This window comes from Garra rufa, chromosome 20, assembly GCF_049309525.1.
Source record: "Garra rufa chromosome 20, GarRuf1.0, whole genome shotgun sequence".
In the NCBI taxonomy this organism is placed as follows: Eukaryota; Metazoa; Chordata; class Actinopteri; order Cypriniformes; family Cyprinidae; genus Garra; species Garra rufa.
Window position 1 is genome coordinate 37,017,695 of NC_133380.1, and position 25,743 is coordinate 37,043,437.

At 33.1% G+C, this 25,743-nt stretch overlaps 1 protein-coding gene across 3 annotated transcripts; it reads right to left on the reverse strand.

Annotated features, from left to right (window-relative positions):
• Positions 1-687: 687 nt before the first annotated feature.
• On the reverse strand, positions 688-22,361 carry hap1 (huntingtin associated protein 1). Of its 3 annotated transcripts, XM_073825641.1 has the most exons (15): positions 21,991-22,361; positions 13,911-13,987; positions 13,660-13,776; positions 11,900-11,991; positions 11,709-11,817; positions 11,548-11,626; positions 11,328-11,458; positions 11,149-11,223; positions 10,828-11,039; positions 9,692-9,907; positions 8,567-8,886; positions 6,762-6,956; positions 6,462-6,564; positions 4,993-5,042; positions 2,236-2,373 (listed from the first exon to the last, which is right to left on the reverse strand). In XM_073825641.1, the coding sequence occupies exons 1-14, from the start codon at positions 22,133-22,135 to the stop codon at positions 5,009-5,011; spliced, it is 1,905 nt and encodes a 634-aa protein (XP_073681742.1). In that variant the 5' UTR covers positions 22,136-22,361; the 3' UTR covers positions 2,236-2,373; positions 4,993-5,008. The 3 variants fall into 3 exon arrangements, with proteins under 3 accessions (XP_073681741.1, XP_073681743.1, XP_073681742.1); XM_073825640.1 differs by lacking the exon at positions 4,993-5,042 and having other exon boundaries at positions 688-2,373; XM_073825642.1 differs by lacking the exons at positions 4,993-5,042; positions 6,462-6,564 and having other exon boundaries at positions 2,185-2,373.
• Between the last annotated feature and the right edge of the window lie 3,382 nt (positions 22,362-25,743).

Sequence of the window (25,743 nt, forward strand, 5' to 3'; positions counted from 1 at the left end):
TTAGCTCGTCTGCATTATGGGGTCTCATCTTCCTTTTGACAATACCCCATAGATTTTCAATGGGGTTTAAGTCAGGCGAGTTTGCCGGCCGATCAAGTACAGTTATTCCATGGCTATTAAACCAGCTACTGGTAGTTTTGGCTTTGTGGGCAGGTGCCAGATCCTGCTGGAAAATAAAATCATCATCTCCAAAAAGCTTGTCTAAAATTTCCTGGTAGACAGGTGGTCTTTTATCAAGTCCACAGTCAATGGACCCACACCAGCAGATGACATGGCTCCCCAAACCATCACTGACTGTGGAAACTTCACACTGGACTTTAAGCAGCTTGACTTTTGTGCATCTCCAGTCTTCCTACAGACTCTGGGACCTTGATTTCCAAATGAAAAGCAAAATTTGCTTTCATCTGAAAACAGGACTTGGGACCACTGGGCAACAGAGCAGTACTTTTTCTCCTTAGCCCAGCACAGACGTTGTTTTTGGTTCAGGAGTGGCTTGACGCATAATCAAGCTTTTTGGAGATGATGACTTTATTTTCCAGCAGGATTTAGCTGCCTGCTTTAATGTCACTATAGTGTTATGTGTTATGTCTTATACTTTTTATACTCTCTTTGCTGTTCATATATGGGATTTTTTCTTCGTTAAAAAAAAAACAGATTAGTTCACACATAAACACACAAATACAAAAGTACAGATAAAAAATACACATAAATCTTTATTGCCATTTAACACTATAGCAGTGCCTGAAACAGTTACTTGGTGAACTTAGGGGCTTTTTATTCATTGTGAGGCTCAACAGCGTCTAAATATTGTTCTAATGTAAAAAATACAACAATTACTCAACTTTTAACCTCTCATCTTTGTGTAAGTGATCAATTCTTTACATAACTTTTACCGTTTTTTTATACAACTCTTTACATATCTACAAAAATGGTGACCAGGCATTGTGTTTGACAGAGTAGTGTGTAAGATAGACATTTTTATTTAAATATATTACTTTTTAAATAACCACTTTGTCTGAGACTTTAGATCAGTAAATGCTACTTTATCATGCTCCTTTAAAAATTTCAAAGCATACAAGGCTTTCTCCATATACAGATATATTACCATATTTCTCCTCATTTGGTTGACAGACACAAGTGGACACGATGGAAGATGTTAATGAAGAGGAGAAGAAAACTGTGTTCAGTGAAAAATCCTGTGATAAATTCATCCCTACATTAGACTTACTCTATGGTGTATTTACTATTTCTAGAGCACGTAACTGCAGCAAAAACTGCATCGACTTTATTACTGCATCCCTGATTCCGGCAAAACACAATCATACACATTACAAACATTACAGTGAAAACGTCTCTGTGATATTAAAGTCGTATGAAATGAGGTGTTCTTGCATTAAAGCACAGTGAAAATAAAGCACAAGATCATTTAGACTGTATAATGTTCCCCAAAATGACCAACGACAGTCATCATAAATACAGCTTCTCATTTAAACAGTGTTTAGACTGCAGGTACAGTACATAACCTCACATAATGTACCTAGGAAAAGGGATCTGAATGCCCTGAAAAGTGCTATTATGAACAAATGTATTCCTCAGGAGGCAAAACGCACTACTGACATCGATGCTTGGTTGGCAGCAAGCATAGTGCCACGTAGTGCATTTTTCTGTAGTGCTGCTACACAAGAACAATTTGATAATAAAAGAGTGATTTCAAGACTGATAGTGACAAGACAAAGTCTCAACAAAAGAGGACAACAAATATACAGTGATTCCCTTCTGAAGAGTGTTTGAAACACCCTACACATACAATGATACAAAAAACAGATGTGTTTGACTTCATAACGAAATCTTTTGAGGTGCAGTCCATACTTAAAATTCCCAGTGCCAATAAAAAGTCACTACAGAAATGCAAACTTGATATGGCTTTTGGAATGCCCCATTACAAATGGGAAAAGTTTAGCTGCATGCCACGATGAAGGTGATGCACAACGGCTTTTTGTCTTTCATGGGGGGTTGGTTTTTCTTTGTGAATCCAAAAAGCCTCTGGCAACCACTTTGTACAGGCCCAGGCTTCTGAGTTTTTCCACAAGATTGACGCTGAAAATATTTCCCTGCCGTTCCTTTTCTCTTTTCTCCTGTTCGCTTCCAGCAAAGCCTTGTTGTGTTTCCTCTGAGGATGCGGTGGCTCTGTGAATAAAGGTAGGGGAGTTGGGATGAACCGCGGCTGAGATGCCGCGCTCCGATACAAGCTGTAGCAGACTGAGGGAAGAGGTCGGGTGGAAGTGCGACGTGGACCCAGAGACGGACTGGAGGCCTGATGACGTCCTCACGTGCTCACAGCTCCCACAAGCGGATGCACTGCGGGGCCGAATGCTGGGGAGAGAATAAGGAAGATGTCAGATGCTCCATTTCAGTAAACCAAACCACACCAGAAATAAAAAAAGGAATGAACATGAGTGTTAGTGAAAACTTTTTTGGTTAGAAACGCATAACATACAGTCAAGCCCGAAATTATTCATACCCTTGGCAAATTCTTAAAGTTACTTCTAATCAACCAGCAAGTTTTTTTTTTTTTTTGACTGGAAATGACACAGGCTTCTCCCGAAAGATAATAAGACGATGTAAAAGAAGCATTATTGTGGAAAAAAATATTTATCAGCTTTTATTTACATTATTCATACCCTTCTCAACAATCAATGGAAAAGCCTTTATTGGCTATTACAGCAATCAAACGCTTTCTATAATTGCTGACCAGCTTTTTGCATGTCTCCACTGGTATTTTTGCCCATTCATCTTTAGCCATGAGCTCCAACTCTTTCAGGTCGGAGGGTCTCCTTGCCATCACCCTGATCTTTAGCTCCCTCTACAGATTCTCAATTGGATTTAAGTCAGGACTCTGGCTGGGCCACTGCAAAACGTTAATGTTTTTGTCTGCTAACCATTTCTTCTCCAATTTTGCTGTGTGTTTTGGGTCGTTGTCGTGCTGAAATGTCCACTGGTGCCCAAGGCCAAGTTTCTCTGCAGACTGCCTGATGTTGTTGATGAGAATTTTGATGTATTGCTCCTTTTTCATGGTGCCATTTACTGTGATTAGGTTCCCTGGTCCACCGGCTGAAAAACACCCCCAAAACATTAGGTTCCCACCACCATGTTTAACAGTGGGGATGGTGTTCTCAGGGTTGAAGGCTTCTCCTTTTTTACACCAAACGAAGGCTACATCATTGTGGCCAAACAATTCAATTTTTGTTTCATCTGACCATGAAACAGAAGACCAGAAGTCTTCTTCTTTGTCCAGGTGAGCATTTTCAAAGGCCAAGCGGGCTTTTGTGTGCCTTATCTGGAGAAGTGGTGTCCTCCTTGGTCTGCATCCGAGGAACCCAGCGGTGTGCAGTGTCCGTTGGACTGTCTGCCTTGAGATGTTGCCACCAGCAGAGCCCAGATTCATCAGGATGGCCTTAGTGGTGATCCTTGGATTCTTTCTTTCCTCTCTCACTATCCTCCTGGCCAGCACAGGTGTCACTTTTGGCTTCCGACCACGTCCTCTAAGATTTTTCACAGTGTGGAACATCTTGTATTTTTTAATAATACTTTGCACTGTAGCCACTGGAACTTCAAAACATTTAGATATGGTCTTATAGCCCTTTCCTGACTTGTGGGCAGCCACAATGCGCAGCCGCAGGTCCTCAGTGAGCTCCTTTGTCTTAGTCATGACTGTCTGCAAACCAACAGCAGAGAGCTTCTGTTTTTCACCTGTTGAGTTGATTAAAGCAGCTGTTCCCAATCAATCAGGGTAATTAGGATGCTTTAGAACAGCTTGGACTATTTGGAATGGTATAGAACTTTGGATTTTCCCATAGACTGTGACAGTTTGCAAAGGGTATGAATAATTTTGGACATGTAAATAAAAACTGAGAAATATTTTTTTTCCACAATGATGCCTCTTGTACATCGTCTTATTATCTTTTGGGAGAAACCTGTGTCATTTCCGGTCAAAAAAAAAAAACTTGCTGGTTGAATAAAAGTAACGTTAAGTCAGAATTTGCCAGGGGTATGAATCATTTTGGGCTTGACTATATATGTTTATGCTGGTGAATGAAAGAAAGTAAAGATGAAACTTCCACAAGTGGGTTAACAGCATGCACAGTGCAGGCTTAGTGAGTCATTCTCAAAATATGATGCAAGCTTTCAGATATTTAGGAAACCATATAAGAACTGTTTTTCTTATTCTATAACATTTAATATTTTAATGATAATATGGAATTGTTTTATATCTTATGCATTACATTTTTTTTGCCAGATGCCTTAGAAATCCTTTGTTCTTTTCAAATGGTTTCTGACTTAAAATAAATTATAAAATGAATAAATTAAATTAAATTAAATTAATAAAAGGGTACAAATAATTCAATTTTTTTTTTTTAAATTGATGATAAATGTTTCACTGGCATTTTATCCATGTTTTAATCAAATCAAAATAAAACAAAATAAAATACAATTAAATAAAATAAAAAAGTCCATATTATTAATAAGGGTAAAATGAATTTAAATTTGTATAAGTTTGCTTTTATGACAAATTTGGTGTTTTAATCCAAGTTTTAATCAAATCAAATCATATAACAGTCCAGATTATTAATGTCTAGATGTTATTAAGTACTTAACACCAACTTTTATGGAAGCATTCATAACTTCAACATTTTTTGAGAATGACCTGACAACATTAATGTCCCCCAATAAAACATAACCTTAGCAGAAAAAGTTAATGTTAAAACAGATGTGCAACCAGACATAACTCTTAACTCATACCAAAACCTATATCTGTACAGGAGAGAAGATGGAATTAGTAACAAAATGTCCCGATGCTGTTATGCTACCATGTTTTGTTTGCTCATGAATAAAACCTAAGGTTAGAAAGAAAGAAAGTTAGTGGATGGATTTTGCAATTTAATGGATGATCCTAGTAAAAGGTGCAAAGAGACCATGCCTGATACTTCTTACTTCATGGAGGACGGACTTATAACTGTACAAAAAGCAGATTCCAGCGCTTCCTGTTACAGATGTAAGGAGGGAAGAAAGTAAAAACTAAATATTAAAATGAGGTTCGGTTGTAAACAGACACAGACATTTCTAATATTCCCCAAGTGCCTTACTTAAATGTGACCCTGGACCACAAAACCAGTCATAAGGATCAATGCTTTAGATCTGAATAAATATCTTTCCATTGATGCACGGTTTGTAAGAATAGGACAATATTTGGCCGAGATACAACTATTTGAAAATCTAGAATCTGAGGGTGCAAAAAAATCTAAATATTGAGAATATCACCTTTAAGTTTGTTAGAAAAGGACTATATTTGGCCGAGATACAACTATTTGAATATTGAGAATCTGAGGGTGCAAAAACATCTGAATATTGAGAATATCGCCTTTAAGTTTGTTAGAAAAGGACTATATTTGCCCGAGATACAACTATTTGAATATTGAGAATCTGAGGGTGCAAAAACATCTGAATATTGAGAATATCGACTTTAAGTTTGTTAGAAAAGGACTATATTTGGCCGAGATACAACTATTTGAATATTGAGAATTTGAGGGTGCAAAAACATCTGAATATTGAGAATATCACCTTTAAGTTTGTTAGAAAAGGACTATATTTGCCCGAGATACAACTATTTGAATATTGAGAATCTGAGGGTGCAAAAAAATTGAAATATTGAGAATATCGTCTTTAAGTTTGTTAGAAAAGGACTATATTTAGCCGAGATACAACTATTTGAATATTGAGAATTTGAGGGTGCAAAAACATCTGAATATTGAGAATATCGTCTTTAAGTTTGTTAGAAAAGGACTATATTTAGCCGAGATACAACTATTTGAATATTGAGAATCTGAGGGTGCAAAAACATCTGAATATTGAGAATATCGACTTTAAGTTTGTTAGAAAATGACTATATTTGGCCGAGATACAACTATTTGAATATTGAGAATCTGAGGGTGCAAAAAAAATCTAAATATTGCGAATATCGCCTTTAAATTTGTCTAAATTAAGTTCTCAACAATGCATATTACTAATCAAAAATTAAGTTTTGATATATTTAGGGTAGGAAATGTACAAAATCTTTACTTGATCTTTACTTCATATCCTAATGATTGTTGGCATAAAAGAAAAATCAGTAATTTTGGACACATACAATGTATTTTTGGTTATTTCTACAAATATACCCATGCTACTTAAGACTGGTTTTGTGGTTCAGGGTCACAAATTGTTTTTAAATGTAAGTATTCAGGTCATTGATTTAACATGTTAAAATTACACAGGACAATATCTATTAAAATTCTTGACAGCCCGAGTAAGAACAAAAGTCACTGTCTTGTTTTAAACATACACCCGATTAAAAAGAAAAAAACAAGAGAATTTTGATGGATGATTGACAGTCCTACAGTAAGCATCGTGCATCAGCATCTTACCTGGTGGAGAAGGAGGAGAGGAGGGCAGAGGGATGGAGGATCTGACCGCTAGTGGTTGGGGGTGTGGGTGAGGTCTGAGGGATGTTAGGTCCGGATGAAGACACTGCGTTTATATGAGGAAACACAAACACATGCTAAACCTCAGCTATGCATGACTGTTACCTACAGTGCTACACTGAAGGCAGGGTGAAATATACTCAAATCCAGAAGCATTTTGCATCTGAAGTGTGACACATCAAAAATTAAACAAACCAAAGAATTAAGAAGAAAATGTGTTGCTGTAGGTGAACAGGCTCTTACCCACAGTGCCGTTGAGGAGGTTGGGGAATTTGGACAGATCAGGCTCATCTTCCTCGAGGTCGTTGAGGCTGTAGACATGTTGAAAATCCACATCCAGCTCTCTAAAGTCTTTGGTGAGGACTCCTGGCCGTGGGTGCAGGATGCCCCCAAGATTGGGTTTGGCCAGCTGCTGCCATTGGTGTAGAGTCACTGAGCCTGTGGACAATGGCAAGATAAAGTAGACAGTTTAGTAAAATTATGTGTTTGGTGTATTCATATTCATGGACCTACTCATATTTTGATACTTTGATGTCAAGATTCTCTTTATAAGAATGAAATTCTTAAAGGGTTACAGTTGAGGTCAAAAGTTAAACATGAAATATGTTTGCATTTAGTCCAAAAGAGAAAAAAATAGTTGAATTTATGTTCAAAAGTTTACATACACTTGATTCTTAATACTGTGTTTGTTACCTGAATGATCCACAGCTGTGTTTTTTTTTTTGTTTAGTGATAGTTGTTCATGAGTCCCTTGCTCATCCTGAACAGTTAAACTGCCTGCTGTTCTTCAGAAAAATCCTTCAGGTCCCACAAATTCTTTGGTTTTACAGCATTTTGTGTATTTGAACCCTTTCCAACAATTACTGTATGATTTTGCGATCCATTTTTTCACTCTGAGGACAACTGAGGGACTCATATGCAACTATTACAAAAGGTTCAAACACTCACTGATGCTCCAGAAGGAAAGGAGATGCATTAAGAGCTGGGGGTGAAAACTTCTGAACAGAATGGAGAGGTGTACATTTTTCTTATTTTGCCTAAACAACATATTTTTTTCATTAAGTGCTGGCCTTCAGAGGCTACAGAAGATATTTACATGTTTTCCAGAAGACAAAATAGATAGATGGATTTCAAAATTATACAAAGGGTTCAAATACACATAAATGCTGAAAAAACAAAAAAACTGGGGGACCGGAAGGATTATTCTAAAGAACAGCAAGCAGTTTAACTTTTCAGGACAAAGAACGGACTCGTGAACAACTATCAGTAAACAAAAAACACAGCTGTGGATCATTCTGGTAACAACACAGTATTAGGAATCAAGAGTATGTAAACTTTTGAGCGGGGTCATTTTTATAAATTCAACTATTATTCTATCTTGTGGACTATGTGTAAACATCTTTTATGTAAAATATCTTATTCAGCTCAGTACTAAATAAACAATAACATGCATTTTGAATGATCACTCTTTTTTTAGTGATTAACATTTTGCAGATTCTGAAAGGGGGAAGTTTTGGGACCTTTGACCCAAAAATGAAAATTCTGTCAATAATTACTCACCCTCATGTCCAAACCTGTAAGACCTACGTTCATCTTTGGAACACAAATGATAAGATTATTGGATGAAATCCAAGAGCTTTCTGAATCTGCGATAGACAGCAACACAACTGAAACGTTCAAGCCCAAAAAGGTAGTAAGGACATTGTTAAAATTGTCCATGTGTCATCAGTGGTTCAACCGTGATGTTATAAATTTACAAGAATACTTTTTGTGCACAAAAAAAAAAAACTTAATTCAACAATATCTTTATTACATGTCAGTCTTCAACATTGACTATTTTAACGATATCCTAACTACCTTTCTAGGCCTTGAACGTGTCGGTTGCGTTGCTGTCTATGCAAGGTCATAAAGCTCTCGGATTTCATCAAAAATACCTTAATTTGTGTTCTGAAGATGAAGAAGGTCTTACAGGTTTGGAACGACATTGACACAATTTTTATTTTTGGGTGAACTATCTCTTTAAGCTACATGTGTGCATATCTACTGACCCTCCAGTGGCTTGACTATCTGCAGGCGTTCAGGCAGGTACGAGCGGGAGGAGCCTGTGCCTGAGGAATGCGTGGAGGTGCCGGAGTAGTTAGTTCCTGTGGATGCAACACTGCCATTGGGCGTCAGGAAGCCGCTGGAGCCGCCACCACTGCCGCTGCTTCCACTTTGCAGGGCACGCAGTTTCCTTTCTCTCTCCACCTCGAAGAACGGCCGCTCTGATGTGTGGCTCTCCTGACGCTCTGAGAGAGACCGAAGTGCTTCCTCCAAATCCTGCCCACCTGGTGTACCTGGCTGGCCCAAACGTTTCGACTCCAGAAACCTATGAGGAAATATGTTATTATAGGGCGACCATATTCTGAGAATCCAAAAAGAGGACACCCTCCCCAGGATGCACCCCCCCCCCACACACACACACACGCATTAACAACGCATTTGGTCGAAATTGAGGCTTAAAATGGACTTTATGAAAACTGTTTTGTCTTGTGGCAAAGTCTCCTGATCAATTTTGTCCCAAAGAAACGAGAGCGTTTCCGAGAAACAAGAGTGTCAACATGTTTGACTAGCTGGCCTAAAAACTTTAAAGGCATTTTTCTCTGTTTCAGTGTTGGTGTAGTTACTGCACTTTATGATATTTTACAAAATCCCCCCGGACATAATTTTATAGCCAAAAAGGAGGACATGTCCGGGTAAAAGAGGACGTATGGTCACCCTAGTTATTATTCATTATTGATTCATTCTTAAAGGGATAGTTTGAAAAATGAAAATTCTTTTATTAATTACTCACTCTCATGTCGTTCCAAACCCATAAGACCCTTTCTTCTGTTCATCTACAAGTTAGTATACTTTTGCACAAACAGGTTGAACCACTGATGTCACATGGACTATTTTAACAAATTCCTTACTACCTTTTTAGGCCTTGAACGTATCAGTTGCGTCGCAGGGTCAGAAAGCTCTCGGATTACATCAAAAAGATCTTAATTTGTGCTCTGAAGGTGAACGAAGGTCTTACAGTTTTGGAATGACATGAGGGTGAGTAACTAATGACAGAATTTTCATTTTTGGGTGAACTATCTCTTTAATGGTCAGTCATTTTTGTGAGAAGTTGAAAATAAATAGATACTGACCCATGATCCTGTGTGTGCGTCGGGGGGGAGTGCTTATCCTCCATGCTGACACTCATATTGTCCGATTCATAATAACTGGTCCGTGGTGTACTGATCCGACTAGAGCGTAACGATGCAGGGCTCGAACCCGGAACCTGCGGAGACTGAACCTGAGAACGTAGCCGAGCCGCGTGATTGGCCACCTTCACGGTCTCAAACACCCGCAACGGATGATTCCTGCGCAGAAAATTTCACCATTCACTAAAACTATAAATATTGGAAGAGCCAGGACATTTTTTTAATATAACAGATTGTATTCGTCTGAAAGAAGAAAGTCATATACACCTATGATAACTTGAGGGTACGTAAATCATGTGATAATTTGAATTTTTTGGTGATCTCTTTAAAGGAGTAGTTCACTTTCAGAACAAAAATGTACAGATAATGTACTCACCCCCTTATTATCCAAGATGTTCATGTCTTTCTTTCTTTAGTCGTAAGGAAATTATGTTTTTTTGAGGAAAACATTTCAGGATTTCTCTCCATATAATGGACTTCTATGGTGCCCCCGAGTTTGAACTTCCAAAATGCAGCTTCAAAGGGCTCTAAACGATCACAGTCAAGGAAAGAAGGGTCTTATCTAGCAAAACGATCGGTTATTTTCTAAAAAAAAAAAAAAAATTACAATTTATAACCTCAAATGCTCGTCTTGTCTAGCTCTGTGTGTACTCTCTGTAGAGATTAAAAAGTATATATAGTTATATATAAGTTTTGCTAGATAAGACCCTTCTTCCTCGGCTGGGATCATTTAGAGCTCTTTGAAGCTGCATTTAAACTGCATTTTGGAAGTTCAAACTCGGGGGCACCACAGAAATCCATTATATGGAGAGTAATCCTGAGAAACCCTTTTCCTCAAAAAACATAATTTCTTTACGACTGAAGAAAGAAAGACATGAACATCTTGGATGACAAGGGGGTGAGTACATTCTCTGTAAATTTTTGTTCTGAAAGTGAAATACTCATTTAATATTTAAAAAAATTGTTACGTTTTATTTATTTTTTTTACAGATATTTAGATATTTCAGTGTAAAACAAAAGATGATTACATATTTTTTTATAGAATATGAACAGCTGCTATATGTACACAGATGACTAACTTGTATTCAGTGGGCGCTGGGCTGTCTAGGCCTTTCCGGAAAGTTCCTTCAATCTCTGCGGCGAGTGAATCCATTGGGACGACTGATGCCAGGGTGCTATAACGCTGCACAGTGCTGTTAGGCAGGCTCTTACTGCGTAGGTTTTTAATGTCCTCTCTGGCTTCATGAAGCATGTCCTCACATTCTGAGTACCTCTCCTGCAGTTCCTTCAGCTGCCACCAGAGGGAGACAGAACATCATCATTTGACACTGTATTGAAAACAGTAAATCAGAAGTAGAACGCATAGGAGGCATATAATATTGATATTTTGAGCATTGTACCTCTGTTTTAAGCTGGGACTGGGATTCCCGGGAAGCATTCAGATGTTGCGTTAACTCTTCATTCTCAGCGGTGATCTGAATTTGAAAGCATATTTTATGTATTTGTTTATAAAAATGTATTCTCTAAATGGTGTGAAAGAAAAACAGGAAGTATGTGTGGGTGTGTATGTGTGTCTAACCCCTTTGCAGCGCTGCTCCAGGTCGACAATCTGTCCCAGGAGGCCACTAATCTCCTCTTGTTGTCTTAGCGAATCTTCCACCTTCCGGGCCAATTCCTCTGACAGAGATACGACCTGCTTATTTGCCGTCGCTGGAGAGAGAGAAAGAAGAAGAGGACCCTTTAGTCTGTTATCAAGAGATACTAAAAGAAGTGCTGGGAAGCATGGTTGTTTTACTTACTGAGTTCGTCCACACACACCATCATAAGCCGTTGCTCTTGTTCCTCATAATTGCTGGTCTCAAATGTTAACTCGTCAGCCTAAAAAAAGAGTAATGGGTGTGAAAACGTACTTGGATATTGCACAAATTTTTGTGAATGCATGTATGCAATTTAAACACACCTCTGTGCGCAATTTAAAGTTCTCCTCTTCTAAACCCTTGAGTTTCTGTTGCAGGAAGTCGTAATTAACGTAGTTGCTGAGAGATGAGGACGAATCATTCCGTATAAGCCTGAAGGAGGATGAAACACTTATCAGTACTGCAGGATTAAGTTGTTGATCAGTGTGTTCTTGTGTGAGAGACGTAAACTCACAGTGTTTCTGAGGCATGCTCTATATCTTCAGTGCTGGCATAAAAGTGCAGGAGATCGTCCCTCATGGAGAGCTCATGACGCAGCTGAGCAATCTGTAAGAACAGACCCAGAGTCACCGTAAGCATCCATATAACACAAAACACTGGGTGCATATCAACATTTAACTGTTAGTTCACACAAAATTGAAAATAGTCTGTTTCAATCCTGAATGCTTTTATGATTTAAACATGAAACTAATATTTCTGAAGACTCTTTACTGTGCAATATAACAACAGTGACTATGCATGTTAAGAAGAATTACAGAACGACAGACAGAGCGATAAAACGATAGAACAATAAAACGATAGATAGATAGATAGATAGATAGATAGATAGATAGATAGATAGATAGATAGATAGATAGATAGATAGATAGATAGATAGATAGATAGATAGATAGATAGATAGATAGATAGATATCTGTCGATCTATATAGAACGAGATAAAACGAACGAACAATGGATAGAATTATAGATAGATAGAACAGACAGAATTATAGAATGACAGATAGAGCGATAAAATGATAGAGTGATAAAACGATATAGAACGATAAAATGATTCTATCTATCAATCTATATAGAACGAGATAGAACGAAAGAACGATAGAAAGAATGATAAAACGACAGGTAGAACAATAAAACGATAGATAGAACGATAGAACGATAGATAGAACGATAGAACGATAGATAGATAGATAGATAGATAGATAGATAGATAGATAGATAGATAGATAGATAGATAGATAGATAGATAGATAGATAGATAGATACAATAAAATGTTAGCGCGATAGACAGATAGAACGATAGAAAAGATGGAGAAATAAATAGAGGACAGAATTATAGAACGACAGACAGAGCGATAAAACAATAGAACAATAAAACGATAGATAGAACGAGATAGAACGAAAGAACGATAGAAAGAATGATAAAACGACAGGTAGAACAATAAAACGATAGATAGAACGATAGAACGATAGAACGATAGATAGATAGATAGATAGATAGATAGATAGATAGATAGATAGATAGATAGATAGATAGATAGATAGATAGATAGATAGATAGATAGATAGATAAAACGTCAGCGCGATAGACAGATAGAACGATAGAAAAGATGGAGCGATAAATAGAGGACAGAATTATAGAACGACAGAGAGCGATAAAATCATAGAGCGATAAAAAGATAGATAGATAGATAGATAGATAGATATGTATCGTTCTACTGTATAATTTTAACATTTTATTGTTTTATCTTTTTATCTATCATCTATCCATCTATCTATCTGTCTATCTATCGTTCTGTTGTTCAATTGTTCTATGTATCGTTCTATTTAACGTTTTATCATTCTTTTATTTTATCGTTCTGTATCGTTCTATCATTTTAACATTCTATTATTTTATCTTTCTATCTATCATCTATCTGTCCATCGTTCTGTTGTTCTATGTATCGTTCTATATAACATTTTATCGTTCTTTTATTCTATCGTTCGCTCGTTCTATCATTCTATTGTTTTATCTTTCTATCCAACTATCATCTATCTATCTATCCATCTATCGTTTTGTTGTTCTATTGTTCTATGTATCGTTCTATTTAACGTCTTATCGTTCTATCATTTTATAAGATAAAAATAAAACGATAGAAAAAATTTTAAATGATAGAACAATAAAACGTTATATAGAACGATATATAGATAAATAGATTGTCTTTTAACAATAATAACCTCTTCCTTGGTGATTTCCAGCTGTTCGTCCAGTAGTTTGTTGCGTTCAGTCAGGGCTTTATTCTGCTTGAGCAGCGATTGGCCAATGCGGGCTGCCAATTCCAGATCACGCTCTTTCTGTGGTGGAAGACACACATGTGTGGGACTTTTATTATTATGTCATCACTAAAGCATCAGTGGAAGGACACTGGTATTATTTACACTAACTAGATAGTCTGAGACTGTGAAAAAAGATATGTTGTGTCTCTCACCTCCTCAAGCAGATGTGTGACTGCCTCAATGTCATGATACGTCTTTGTGATTTGACCAACTCTCTCTGAACACAGCACTGCAAAGAAAAAAAAGACATTGAGAGGAGGAATGTGAGAAAGAGACTGTTGAAGGTTGGCTAATTAAAACAAAGATGTTGAAGATGTCAGAATAATGTCACTGCACTGAGGAGTCAATGTGACCCAACCACGACCAGACAGATAAACCGAGACGTCTATGCAGTCAAGAACAGGAGCTTCTTAGCCTGATCCTCATTAGGCGTTAATTCTCTCATTTTCATCCATGCTCATAAATACTGCTCAGGCCTGCGTTTACAAACATCTTCTAGACCGCTGATTCACAACCAGAGATACTTTTCCAGCAAGTTGCAGAGCACATTTTCCTTTTATAAAAAATAAATTATAAATAACTTAATATAAATAAATTAAAACATATAAAAATAAATATATATTTCCATAAATTATTTTTATTTTAAATTAATTGAAATAGAAAAAATATATAGGAATAATTTGAAATTAAAATGTCTTGTTTGACAAATCTTTAGAGATTTTTATTGCAAAATAAAACAAGTATGCTGATCAAAAAATATTAGCAGTATATAAACAGCTTTCTCAAGGCTGGTTCTAGAAGGTACATTTTTATTTACAAAATATTAAAATATGCTACTATAAACTATATGAAGAATATTCAACAGAAATTACAGTTTTTTTCAATCGCTAACAAGCGCTTACCCTTACTGCAGATACTTTTACAAAACTCTTAACACAGACTCGCACATACGAAACACAATTGGCCAAATGGATAATTTTCTTCTCAAAAATACATTTTGTTAAATATATACTAATTCTTCATTTCAAAATAGAACACATCTTTCTCTGCACACACTAACTTTACCAAAACACTGGAAATCTGACTCAAAATGAAATTATTTTGTCAAAGAATAACACTTGTTTTCACTTCAGAAGGTACATGCAGTCAATCAAAGTACACCAGGTTTCAAAATACTGGCTATTGTTGACATTACAAAAACTGCATAGACTTTTATGTTTCAGTTTTACCGGTATTTGCATGCAAAACATGCAATCCACTGTTTTGACACTAAATTTCTTGGTTGGGAACTGTCTGTCCACATGTACAGTAATGTTCACATTCAATAGCATTCCAGTAAAAAGCAAATACGTTTTTTTTTTTTCCTTTACTGTTTACTACAGGAGGTACAGTAGAAACACGGTATGATACAACAGAAAAAGTTTTACAGTATTGCTTACAGTGAACATAATATCCATGAAACACACAAGAGCATACTGTATCTAATCTCTGCGATCTTCAGGGTTAGGCCACATGTTTCCAAACAGGGTTGGGTTCATGAACTGAATTGAGAATGAATGGTAAATTCCAATTCACTTCCTGGAATGGAATTGGATTTGAAATTGGAATGTCAGGAAACAGAATTGAAATCAAATAAATTCCAATAAATTCCACTTGAGTTGCTAGTTTATAGTACATTAAATATTGTAAATCACATAAACATCAAACATATAAAAGAAATACAAAGTACTGTATGTTTAGTATGTTAAGCATGGTCATTTCACATGCCAAATTTCAGGAAATGATGATAATTCGATGCAATAAAAAGTGAATGAAATACATGAATGAACATGACTCATTTTTTTGTGAGTTGAGACATATATTATGTGGTAATCATATATTGAATGTATAGTACATTCAAAAACTTATCACTTGTCATTCAATTATTAATTCATAATGTACAGTTCTCATTTTTATTTACTTGCATTTGATCAACTTTATTTCATACATTACTTGGTATTTGTAAAGCATCATAAATAAAGTTCAAATGTATGTCTCTAAATGCAATCACAAATACAGTAAATGCTCAGAAACAGCAATATATGGAATTCAGTGGAATTTCCCTGAATTGAACTCCACTTGGAATTGTTGAGTTCATTCCTGAATTGACCCCAACCCTGTTTCCATCACTCCTCAAAGTCCTCCTTTTACTTTATAAGTGTAAATGTAATAGAAAAAAAAAAAAAAAAACACTGCCTCTGAGTCTAAGCCAGACTGGAATCAGCTGTGGTTGGCCCTAATTTACCCCACATAAATCAATTATTCAATTGTTTGTTTATCATCAGCTGAGATATATTTTTGATATTGATATTGTTTTTGAACTGATATCATTGCAGAAGCAGAGGTTTTTGTACTGTATCTAAGGTTTGGAATATTGTTTTTGCTATTGTGGGATGTTGTGTGTTAACATTCGTAAATACTACAAAAACAATCCATAATTTTGTTGGGAGGTATAGCTTGTCTGTTTAGAAAATGTAAGCATTGTGGAAATGTGTTCACTGACTGCATATTGGGTGAAAACGACATGAAATGTGTGAATGGTATGGCCACAAAAGACCAATGCAGTGCTAATTGTGTTTAGAGTTTTGAAAATGTGACAACAGTTTGGACAAACGCTTGTTAGCGACTGAAAAAAACTGTAAATATTAAAATAAAATTAAGATATTTAATAGTAAAATCTCATATTTTATCAGTTCTATTTAAAGGTAAGAAAAAATGTGCAAGATTTATAAATTTACAAAATGATATTCAGTTAAAAGGAACACAATGGCCCACTTTAGGGTGCTAGAAACTGCTTTCTATTATTTACATTTTTTAAGTAATCTGTGCAAAGCACTACCCTCTGCATGAGTACATTACACTTTTTCATGACAGGTATTCATTTAAGTGTAATTAAATAGAAACAATAAATATAGAAACATTAATAAAAAATATTTTAAAAAATAACTGGCTTTTTTTGTCAAATCTTTAGAGATTGTTATTGCAAAAAAAATAAAAAATAAAATATGCTGATTAAAAAATATTAGCAGTATATGAACAGCTTTCTCAAAGCTGGTTCCAGAAGGTAAATTTTTATTTTACGAAATATTAAAATATGCTACTATAAAACCATATGAAGAAAATTAAACCGAAATTCAATATTAAAAATAAGATATTTAATAGTAAAATCTCATGTTTTATCAGTTTTATTCAAAGGAAAGAAAAAAATGTGCAAGATTTATACATTTACAAAATGATATTCAGTTAAAAGGAACACAATGGCCCATTTTAGGGTGCTGCTGTCAAATATAGAAACTGCTTTCTGTTATTTAAATTTTTTTTAAAGTAATCTGTGCAAAGCACTTTTTTCACGACAGGTATTCATTTAAATGCAATTAAATAGAAACAATAAATATAGAAATATTAAGGAAAATGTTTAAAAAAAAAATTACTAATAATTACTAATAAAATATTATTTTTTTCTATTATTATTTTTTTTTTTAAGTAATCTGTGCAAAGCACTACCCTCTGCATGAGTACATTTTTTATTTTTATTTTTTCATGACAGGTATTAATTTAAATGTAAATAAATAGAAACAATAAATATAGAAATATTAATGAAAATATTGAAATAAATAACTGTCTTGTTTGACAAATCTTAAGAGATTTTTATTGCAAAAAAACAAGTATGCTGATCAAAAAATATTAGAAGTATATGAACAGCTTTAGGTAGAAGGTACATTTTTATTTTACAAAAATATTAGAATATGCTACTATAAACTACATGAAGAATATTAAACAGAAATTAAATATTAAAATAAAATTAAGATATTTCATAGTAAAATCTCATGTTTTATCAGTTCTATTTTTTAAGGGAAGAAAAAATGTGCAAGATTTATAAATTTACAAAATGATATTCAGTTAAAAGGAACACAATGGCCCATTACAGGGTGCTGCTGTCAAATATAGAAACTGCTTTCTATTATTTACATTTTTTTTAAGTAATCTGTGCAAAGCACTTTTTTCACGACAGGTATTCATTTAAATGTAATTAAAAATAAACAATAAATATAGAAATATTAAGGAAAATATTGAAAGAATAATTGTCTTGTTTGACAAATCTTTAGAGATTTTTATTGCAAAAAAAAACAAGAATGCTGAACAAAAAATATTAGAAGTATATGAACAGCTTTTTTTTACAAAATATTATAATATGCTACTATAAACCATATGAAGAAAATTAAACAGAAATTAAATATTACAATAAAATGCAGATATTTAATAGTAAACTCTCATGTTTTATCAGTTCTATTTAAATGAAAGAAAAAAATGTGCAAGATTTATACATTTACAAAATGATATTCAGTTAAAAGGAACACAATGGCCCATTTTAGGGTGCTGCTGTCAAATATAGAAACTGCTTTCTATTTTATTTTTTTATTTATTTTTTTAAGTAATCTGTGCAAAGCACTACCTTCTGCTTGAGTACATTACATTTTTGTGCTTTTTTTCATGACAGGTATATTTCACTTGGTCGGTTCTTGCCTTTCCCTGAGGCGTATTCAAATTTCAACTGGAATGAGACGTGTTTGACTTTGCTAAAATAAGAGCTTGGCAGCGTTTCCAAGCTCTGCAAACGAGAGCTTAGCTCAGCAGAGACCACATTAATAAAGCTTTAACCTTCTACACTACAGACTCTGAGATGCACTGCAAAATGCCGATAGCAAGTCAAATAACAAAAACCTTCTCTTGCAAAACATCTGTTTGAAATACTTAACTTTTGAAAATCGTTTTGTTTTTGTGCATCCAATGAAACTCCATCAAGTGCGTAACAAAAACAAAATATGAAACAAACAAAAACGCAATCCAAACATAATTACAGACAAGTTCGTGTGGAATGAAGACAGTCATGATCTGGGTAAACCACAGTGTGTTTTGGCTGCCAAGAACATGAAACCATTGACATTCAAGACATTCATAAACTGAAACTGTCATTTTGTTTACTTTCTAATACAATAAACAACTGTATTATTGATGTCTAACATTAAATCTGAACGCTGAAGCAAACGCAGAGGAGTAGTAGGTGGTACGTAACGATTAGTGTCAGCATGTGTCCTTTCATTCATTCCTCCACATGTCCTGACCAGTGACAGAGCCGCTGCTAAATCTGCTCACCTGGCCCAAAAAGAATTCAGTTCTGCTGCGATTTACGTCACTGAGAGAATTAAGGACATTAAGGACAGTAAGACAGTAGTCTGTACTACGTGAAATTGGACTGAGCTTCTATGGGGAGGATAAAGTGACTGGACAGATTAAAATGATTTAGCTTGTGTGAATGAATCCTTCAATGGACCAAGCAGGAAACTTTGGATTGAAACACAGACTAGATACAGAAATTGTGTGTGTGGTGTGTATATATATATATATATATATATATATATATATATATATATATATAAGTTTTTTATAGAGTTTATTATGCTCATCAAAGTTTATTTGATCAAAAATACAGAAAAAAAAATATAATATGAAATATTATTGCAATTTAAAACAACAGTTTTCTATTTTAAATTTAAATTTTAAATTATTTCTGTGATTCAAAGGTGAATTTTCAGTCTTCAGTGTCACACAATCCTTCAGAAATCATTCTAATGCCGATTTATTATCAATTTAGTATCTTTTTTTGGAAGCTGTGATACGTTTTTCAGGATTTAGTATTTTCATTTTTAGCAATTTAACACATCCTTGCTGAATAAAAGTATTAATTTCTTTCAAAGAAAGAAGTAAAAAAATATACTGACCCCAAACTTTGAACTTACCAAATGCTGTTCTTTTTAACATTTTATAGTATTTAAAGTTTCACAGGTTCCAAAAAAAATATTAAGCACACAGCTGTTTCCTGAATTAAACTTCAGCTTTGCATCACAGGAATAAATTCTATTTTAAAGTATATTGATATAGAAAACCACTATTTGAAATTGCCATAATATTTCAGAATATTACTGTTTTCTATATTTTTAATTAAAAAACGCAGCCTTGATGAGCAGAAAGGGCATTTAAAAAAAAAAATCAATAACCTTTTTTTTACAGGAATAAATTCTATTTTGATGTATATTAAAATAGAAATCCACTATTTTAAATTGCAATAATATTTAATAACATTACTGTTTTTTTTTCAGTAGTTTTAATTAAATAAATACAGCCTTAATAAACAGAAAAGGCTTCTTTTAAAAAAAAATAACCTGAATTTATTCACAAGAAATAAATTATATTTTAAAGTATATTAAAATAGAAATCCTCTATTTAAAATTACAATAATATTCAACAACATTACTATTTTTTCTGTATTTTTAATTGTATAAACGAAGCACAAAACAAATCAATAACCTTGAATTCATCCACAGAAATAAATTCTATTTTGAAGTATATTCAAATAGAAAAACACTATTTTGAATTGCAATAATATTTAACACTATTACTGTTTTTTTCAGTATTTTTAATTTTAAAAAAAACGCAGCCTTGATGAACAGAAAGGGCTTCAGAAAAAAAAAATCTTGAATTTATTCACAGGAATAAACTCTATTTTAAAGTATATTGAAATAGAAAAACATCAAAAAACACTATTTTAAATTGCAATAATATTTTACAATATTACTGTTTTTTCTGTCATTTTAATTAATTAAATACAGCCTTGATGAACAGAAAAGGCTTCTTTGAAAACAAATCAATAACCTTGAATTTATTCGCAAGAAATAAATTCTATTTTAAAGTATATTAAAATAGAAAAGCACTATTTTAAATTCCAATAATATTTAACAACATAACTGTTTTTTCAATATTTTTAATTATATAAACGCAGCACAAAACAAATCAATAACCTTGAATTCATCCACAGGAATAAATTCTATTTTAAAGTATATTAAAACAGAAAAACACTATTTTAAATTGCAATAATATTTAACAACATTACAGTTTTTCTGTATTTTTAATTAAATAAACACTACATTGATTAGCAAAAAAGGCTTCTTTAAACAAAACAATCCTGAATTTTTTTTACAGAAATAAATTCTGTTTCAAAGTATATTAAAATAGAAAAGCACTATTTTAAATTGCAATAATATTTAACATTACAGTTTTTCTGTATTTTTAATTAAATAAACACTGCATTGAATAGCAAAAAAAAGGCTTCTTTAAAAAAACAAATAATCTTGAATTTTTTTACAGAAATAAATTCTATTTCAAAGTATATTAAAATAGAAAAGCACTATTTTAAATTGCAATAATATTTAACAACATTACTGTTTTTTCTGTATTTTTAATTTAAAAAAACACAGCCTTGATGAGCAGAAAAGGCTTCTTAAAAAACAAATAAATAACCTTGAATTTATTCACAGGAATACAGTCTAGTTTCAAGTATATTAAAATAGAAAAACCCTATTTAAAACTCTAATACTATTTAACGAAATTACTGTTTTTTTCTGTATTTTTAATTATATAAGCGCAGCACAAAACAAATCAATAACCTTGAATTCATCCACAGGAATAAATTGTATTTTAAAGTACATAAAAATAGAAAAACACTATTTTAAATTGCAATAATATTTAACAACATTACTTTTTTTCCTGTATTTTAAATAAAACAAAACAGCCTTAATGAGCAGAAAAGGCTTCTTTAAAAGCTTCTTACTTTTTTTTTCCAAGGTCATTTATTGGTTTTAGATTTATATAGATATTTATTTATATTGAATATATTTTATCTGTTTCTATAATCTATCATTTCTTTTTATATATATATATATTCAAACATATAAATATACAGATAAAGACTTTAAAGCAGAAATTAATTCATGTGAAATTGCATAAAGTGAAAAAACGGTTGGCTAATCACAATTTATGTGCAAAATACACTCCGTATTTGGGATTTACATTTCCACAAGGTCAAAACCACACACGGTCACTCCACAATACCATGTGATTCCATCACTATGACTAAAATAATAAATCACGCAGGTACAAGGAGACTCTAAGCACATCTTAGAGGTGAAACAAAACTCAGAAAACAGCAAATCAATTCATCAGCAGATGATAATGAATCCTCACTGACATGCTCTTCATCAAATAAAGACCCTCTCCTCCTGCCTCACAGCATTTTAGTTCTCCTGTATAAATAACTCCTCTCTTTCTCACTGTTTGTCTCTTTTCTTTCTCTGTTACCTTGCACCAGCTCCCTGCACAGTCCCTCAGTGTCTGGCTCCTCTTCGTCCTCTGGTTCTTCATCGTCTTCATCGTGGCTGGAGCTACTGTCTCTCTCGCTCTCGTCCATTCCTGAACTGCTCCACACCTCCATATCTGCACTCATGCTTCAATGTCTGTCTGCTCTGCAATGTGGTCTGTCTGGAGTCTCTCTCTCTCTCTCTCTCTCTCCACAGTCTGATTTATGACGTGGTCCGTCTGTCTGCTGCCAGTCACCTCTGCTGTCCCCTAGGCTTTCTGCCCACTAATGCACCTGGAAGCTCCCAGACTGCGCATGCTGATGTTGTTTATTGAATCTTCTGAGAGTGTGTGTCACTGCAGCTCATGCCTGATGGCAGCTCAGACTCACCTGGCTGCTCTGAGCCACAGGAGGAGACCACGTTTGAGAGGAGGAGAGGAGACGATGGCTGAGGGAAATTTAGGGGGAATATGAAAGGCCTGGGGATTTGTTTGTGTTACTGTAGGTATTTGCAGTTGAAGATCGGGTTTATTTCTGAGGGAATTTTGCTGATTTGATTTGAAACAGCATGTGTGCTTGTGCTGTTGTGTGATGTAACACCCCCGTGTTCAGACACAATATGGTACCTTCCGGATTAATGTCATAATACTGCTGCAGCACAACAGACAAGACACTTCCACAATCACAGATCCCATCAGTGTTGTTATTGTTAACTAAAACTAAACTATTAAAAACATTTAAAATAAACATAAGTAAAAAAATCACAATGTAAATATTAGATGAATAACTGAAAAAAATGCAATGGTTATAAGTTTGGGTACTAAAATGACTAAAACTGAAATAAATATAAAGTATATAACATATTTTGTAAAATAAAAAAATATAAAATATATAAAATTAAAATAAATATTATAATTGTTATATATAATATAAAATACAACTTTTTATTTAAAAGAATATTAGTATAAAAATATAAGTCTTGTCGATATCAGTGGTGTTATTGTTAACTAAAACTAAACTATTGAAATCATTGAAATTAAATTGCAGTAAAAAAAAACTAAATATTTAAATGAAAAACTAAAAAAAGCAACGGTTATAAGTTGGAGTACTAAAATGACTCAAACTGAAATAAAAATAAAGTCATATAGAAATATTTTGTAAAATAAAAAATACAAAAAAATAAAAATGACAAAACATGATAAAAATATAAAAGTATATAAAATATAAAGGATATAAATATCAGGCTTGTCTTTATCAGTGGTGTTAAACTACAGGAAAAAAAATTCAATGTAAATATTTGATGAATAACTAAAAAAAATGCGGTTTATACGTTCATAACGGTTATAAGTCTGAGTACTAAAATTGATAGAGTACTAAAATAAAGTCATATAGAAATATTTTGTAAAATAAAAAAAAAATACAACTGACAAAACATGATGAAAAGACAAAAAATATAAAATTAAAATAAATATTAAAATGTTTATATAATATAAAATAAAACTTTTAATTAAAAAAATATATATTATATCAGTGGTGTTATTGTTAACTAAAACATTTAAACAACTTTTAAAAACTGAAATAAAAAATAAAGTCTTATAAAAAATATCTTGTATAAAAAAAATGTAAAAAATAATAAAAATGACTAAACATGATGAACAGATATATATAAATGTTTTTTAATTATTGAAATAAAGCCAACATAAAATATGCATTTTAGATAAAAAAAAAATTAAGATTAAAAAAACATAAAAGAAAATGAGAAACTTTGCCTTGGCAAATAACTGAAATAAACAAAAATAAATAAATTAAAGCTATAGAAAAGTATCTAAAAAAACTGTATAAAAAGTATACAAAAAAATAATAATCATCTAAATATTAGATGGAAAACAAAAAAAATGTTGACTTAGCAACTAACTGCAATAAGTTTAAGTACTAAAATGACTAAAACTGAAATAAAAGTCATTTAGAAATATTTTGTATAAAAATAAATATTTAAAAAATTAATATTACTATATAAATATCAGTATTGTTATTATCAGTGGTGTTATTGTTAACTAAAACAAAAACTCTTAAAATCATTTTTGTTTATTGAAATAAAGCCAGAATAAAATATAGATTTTAGGTGAAAAATTTAAACTTTAAAACAAAAATTAAAAGAAACTTACAAACTTTGCCTTGGCAAAGAACTGAAATAAATAAGTTAAAGTACTAAAAAATACTCAAACTGAAATTAAAATGAATTAAAGCTATATAGAAAAATAAGTAAATAATAATAATAATAGTAATAATAATAATAATGACAAAAAAATTGTAAATGCTTTCTATAATATAAAAACAAAAATTTTGCAAAATAAAAAGTTTATTAATTAAAATTTTATATAAAACACTGTATAGATTCAAAGCCACATCTTTAGTATTTGTATGCCACAATTGCTTCTTAGCCAAATTCTAAAGGGGTCGATCAAATATTAAACTACACCAGTGTAAATTTTTTATTTGTGGTCAGTGGATTGCAGGTCACATCTCCACATGCAGTGGCACGACGTGTTAAAATCTCACCTACAAAAGACTGGGACTTCTACCACTAAGAGCTCACAAAGACTAGAAAGAGTGAGGAAACTCCACCAAGATCACCATCATAGGACAAAATCACCATTTCCTCATTTTTTTTCTGCCACAAATTCTCTTCTAATTAATAAACCCAGTGCAACTAAACACAAAACAGCTTCTGGACTGGACAAAACTAGGGAGCGTACATGATATATTTAGGCTAGAAATAACAGCTGTGTTTGGGCTACAGCCCACGTAAAGAGATCAATGCAGGTATGAGAACATGTTTGCATGCCAAGCGGATTAGAACTAAATTAGAACCACTGTAAGTCAATCAGAGCGGTCACACAGTGATCTGTTTCCTTCTTTCCATCATTTCAAAACTGCTAAATAAACAGTGGCTGATTACACTTCTGTTCAAAAGTTTGGGGTCATGTATGTTTTAAAAAAAAAAAAAAAGTATTTTATACTCACTGAGGCTGCATTTATTTTATCAAAAATATAGTAAAACAGTAATATTGTACAATTTACAATGATGATTTTAAAATTAAATATATTCATGTGATGAATTTTCAGTCTTCAATGTCACATGATCCTTCAGATATCATTCTAATATGATGATTTGCTGCTCAAGAAACCTTTCATATTATTATCACTGTTGCAAAGAGTTGTGCTGCTTAATATTTTTGTCAAAACCCTGATATATTTTTCAGGATCCTTTAGATCATTAGAAAGTTAAAAAGAATAGCATTTTTAATATAAATCTTTTGCAACATTATAAATGACCCTAATGTCACTTTTGATCAATTTAATGCATATTTGCTGAAAAAAGGTAATAATTTCTATTTACAGTATGTCACAAAAGTGAGTACACTCCTTACATTTCAGCAACCATTTTAGTATATCTTCTCAAGGGACAATACTATAGAAATGAAACTTGGATATATTTTAGATTAGTCAATGTGCAGCTTGTATAGCAGTAGAGATTTACTGTACTACAGATTACTCAACATACAGCTATTATTGTCAAAATAGCTGACAACAAAAGTGAGTACACCCTAAGTGATAACAGCAGTATGTTATTTAACCATGCAATATCCTATTAATCATGTTTATGTTTCTGTCTGCTTGACAGGACCATACAGACATGTGTATCTTGTATTAGAGCAGTTAAAATTAGATGCTTTAAGTACAATTCTCTCTTA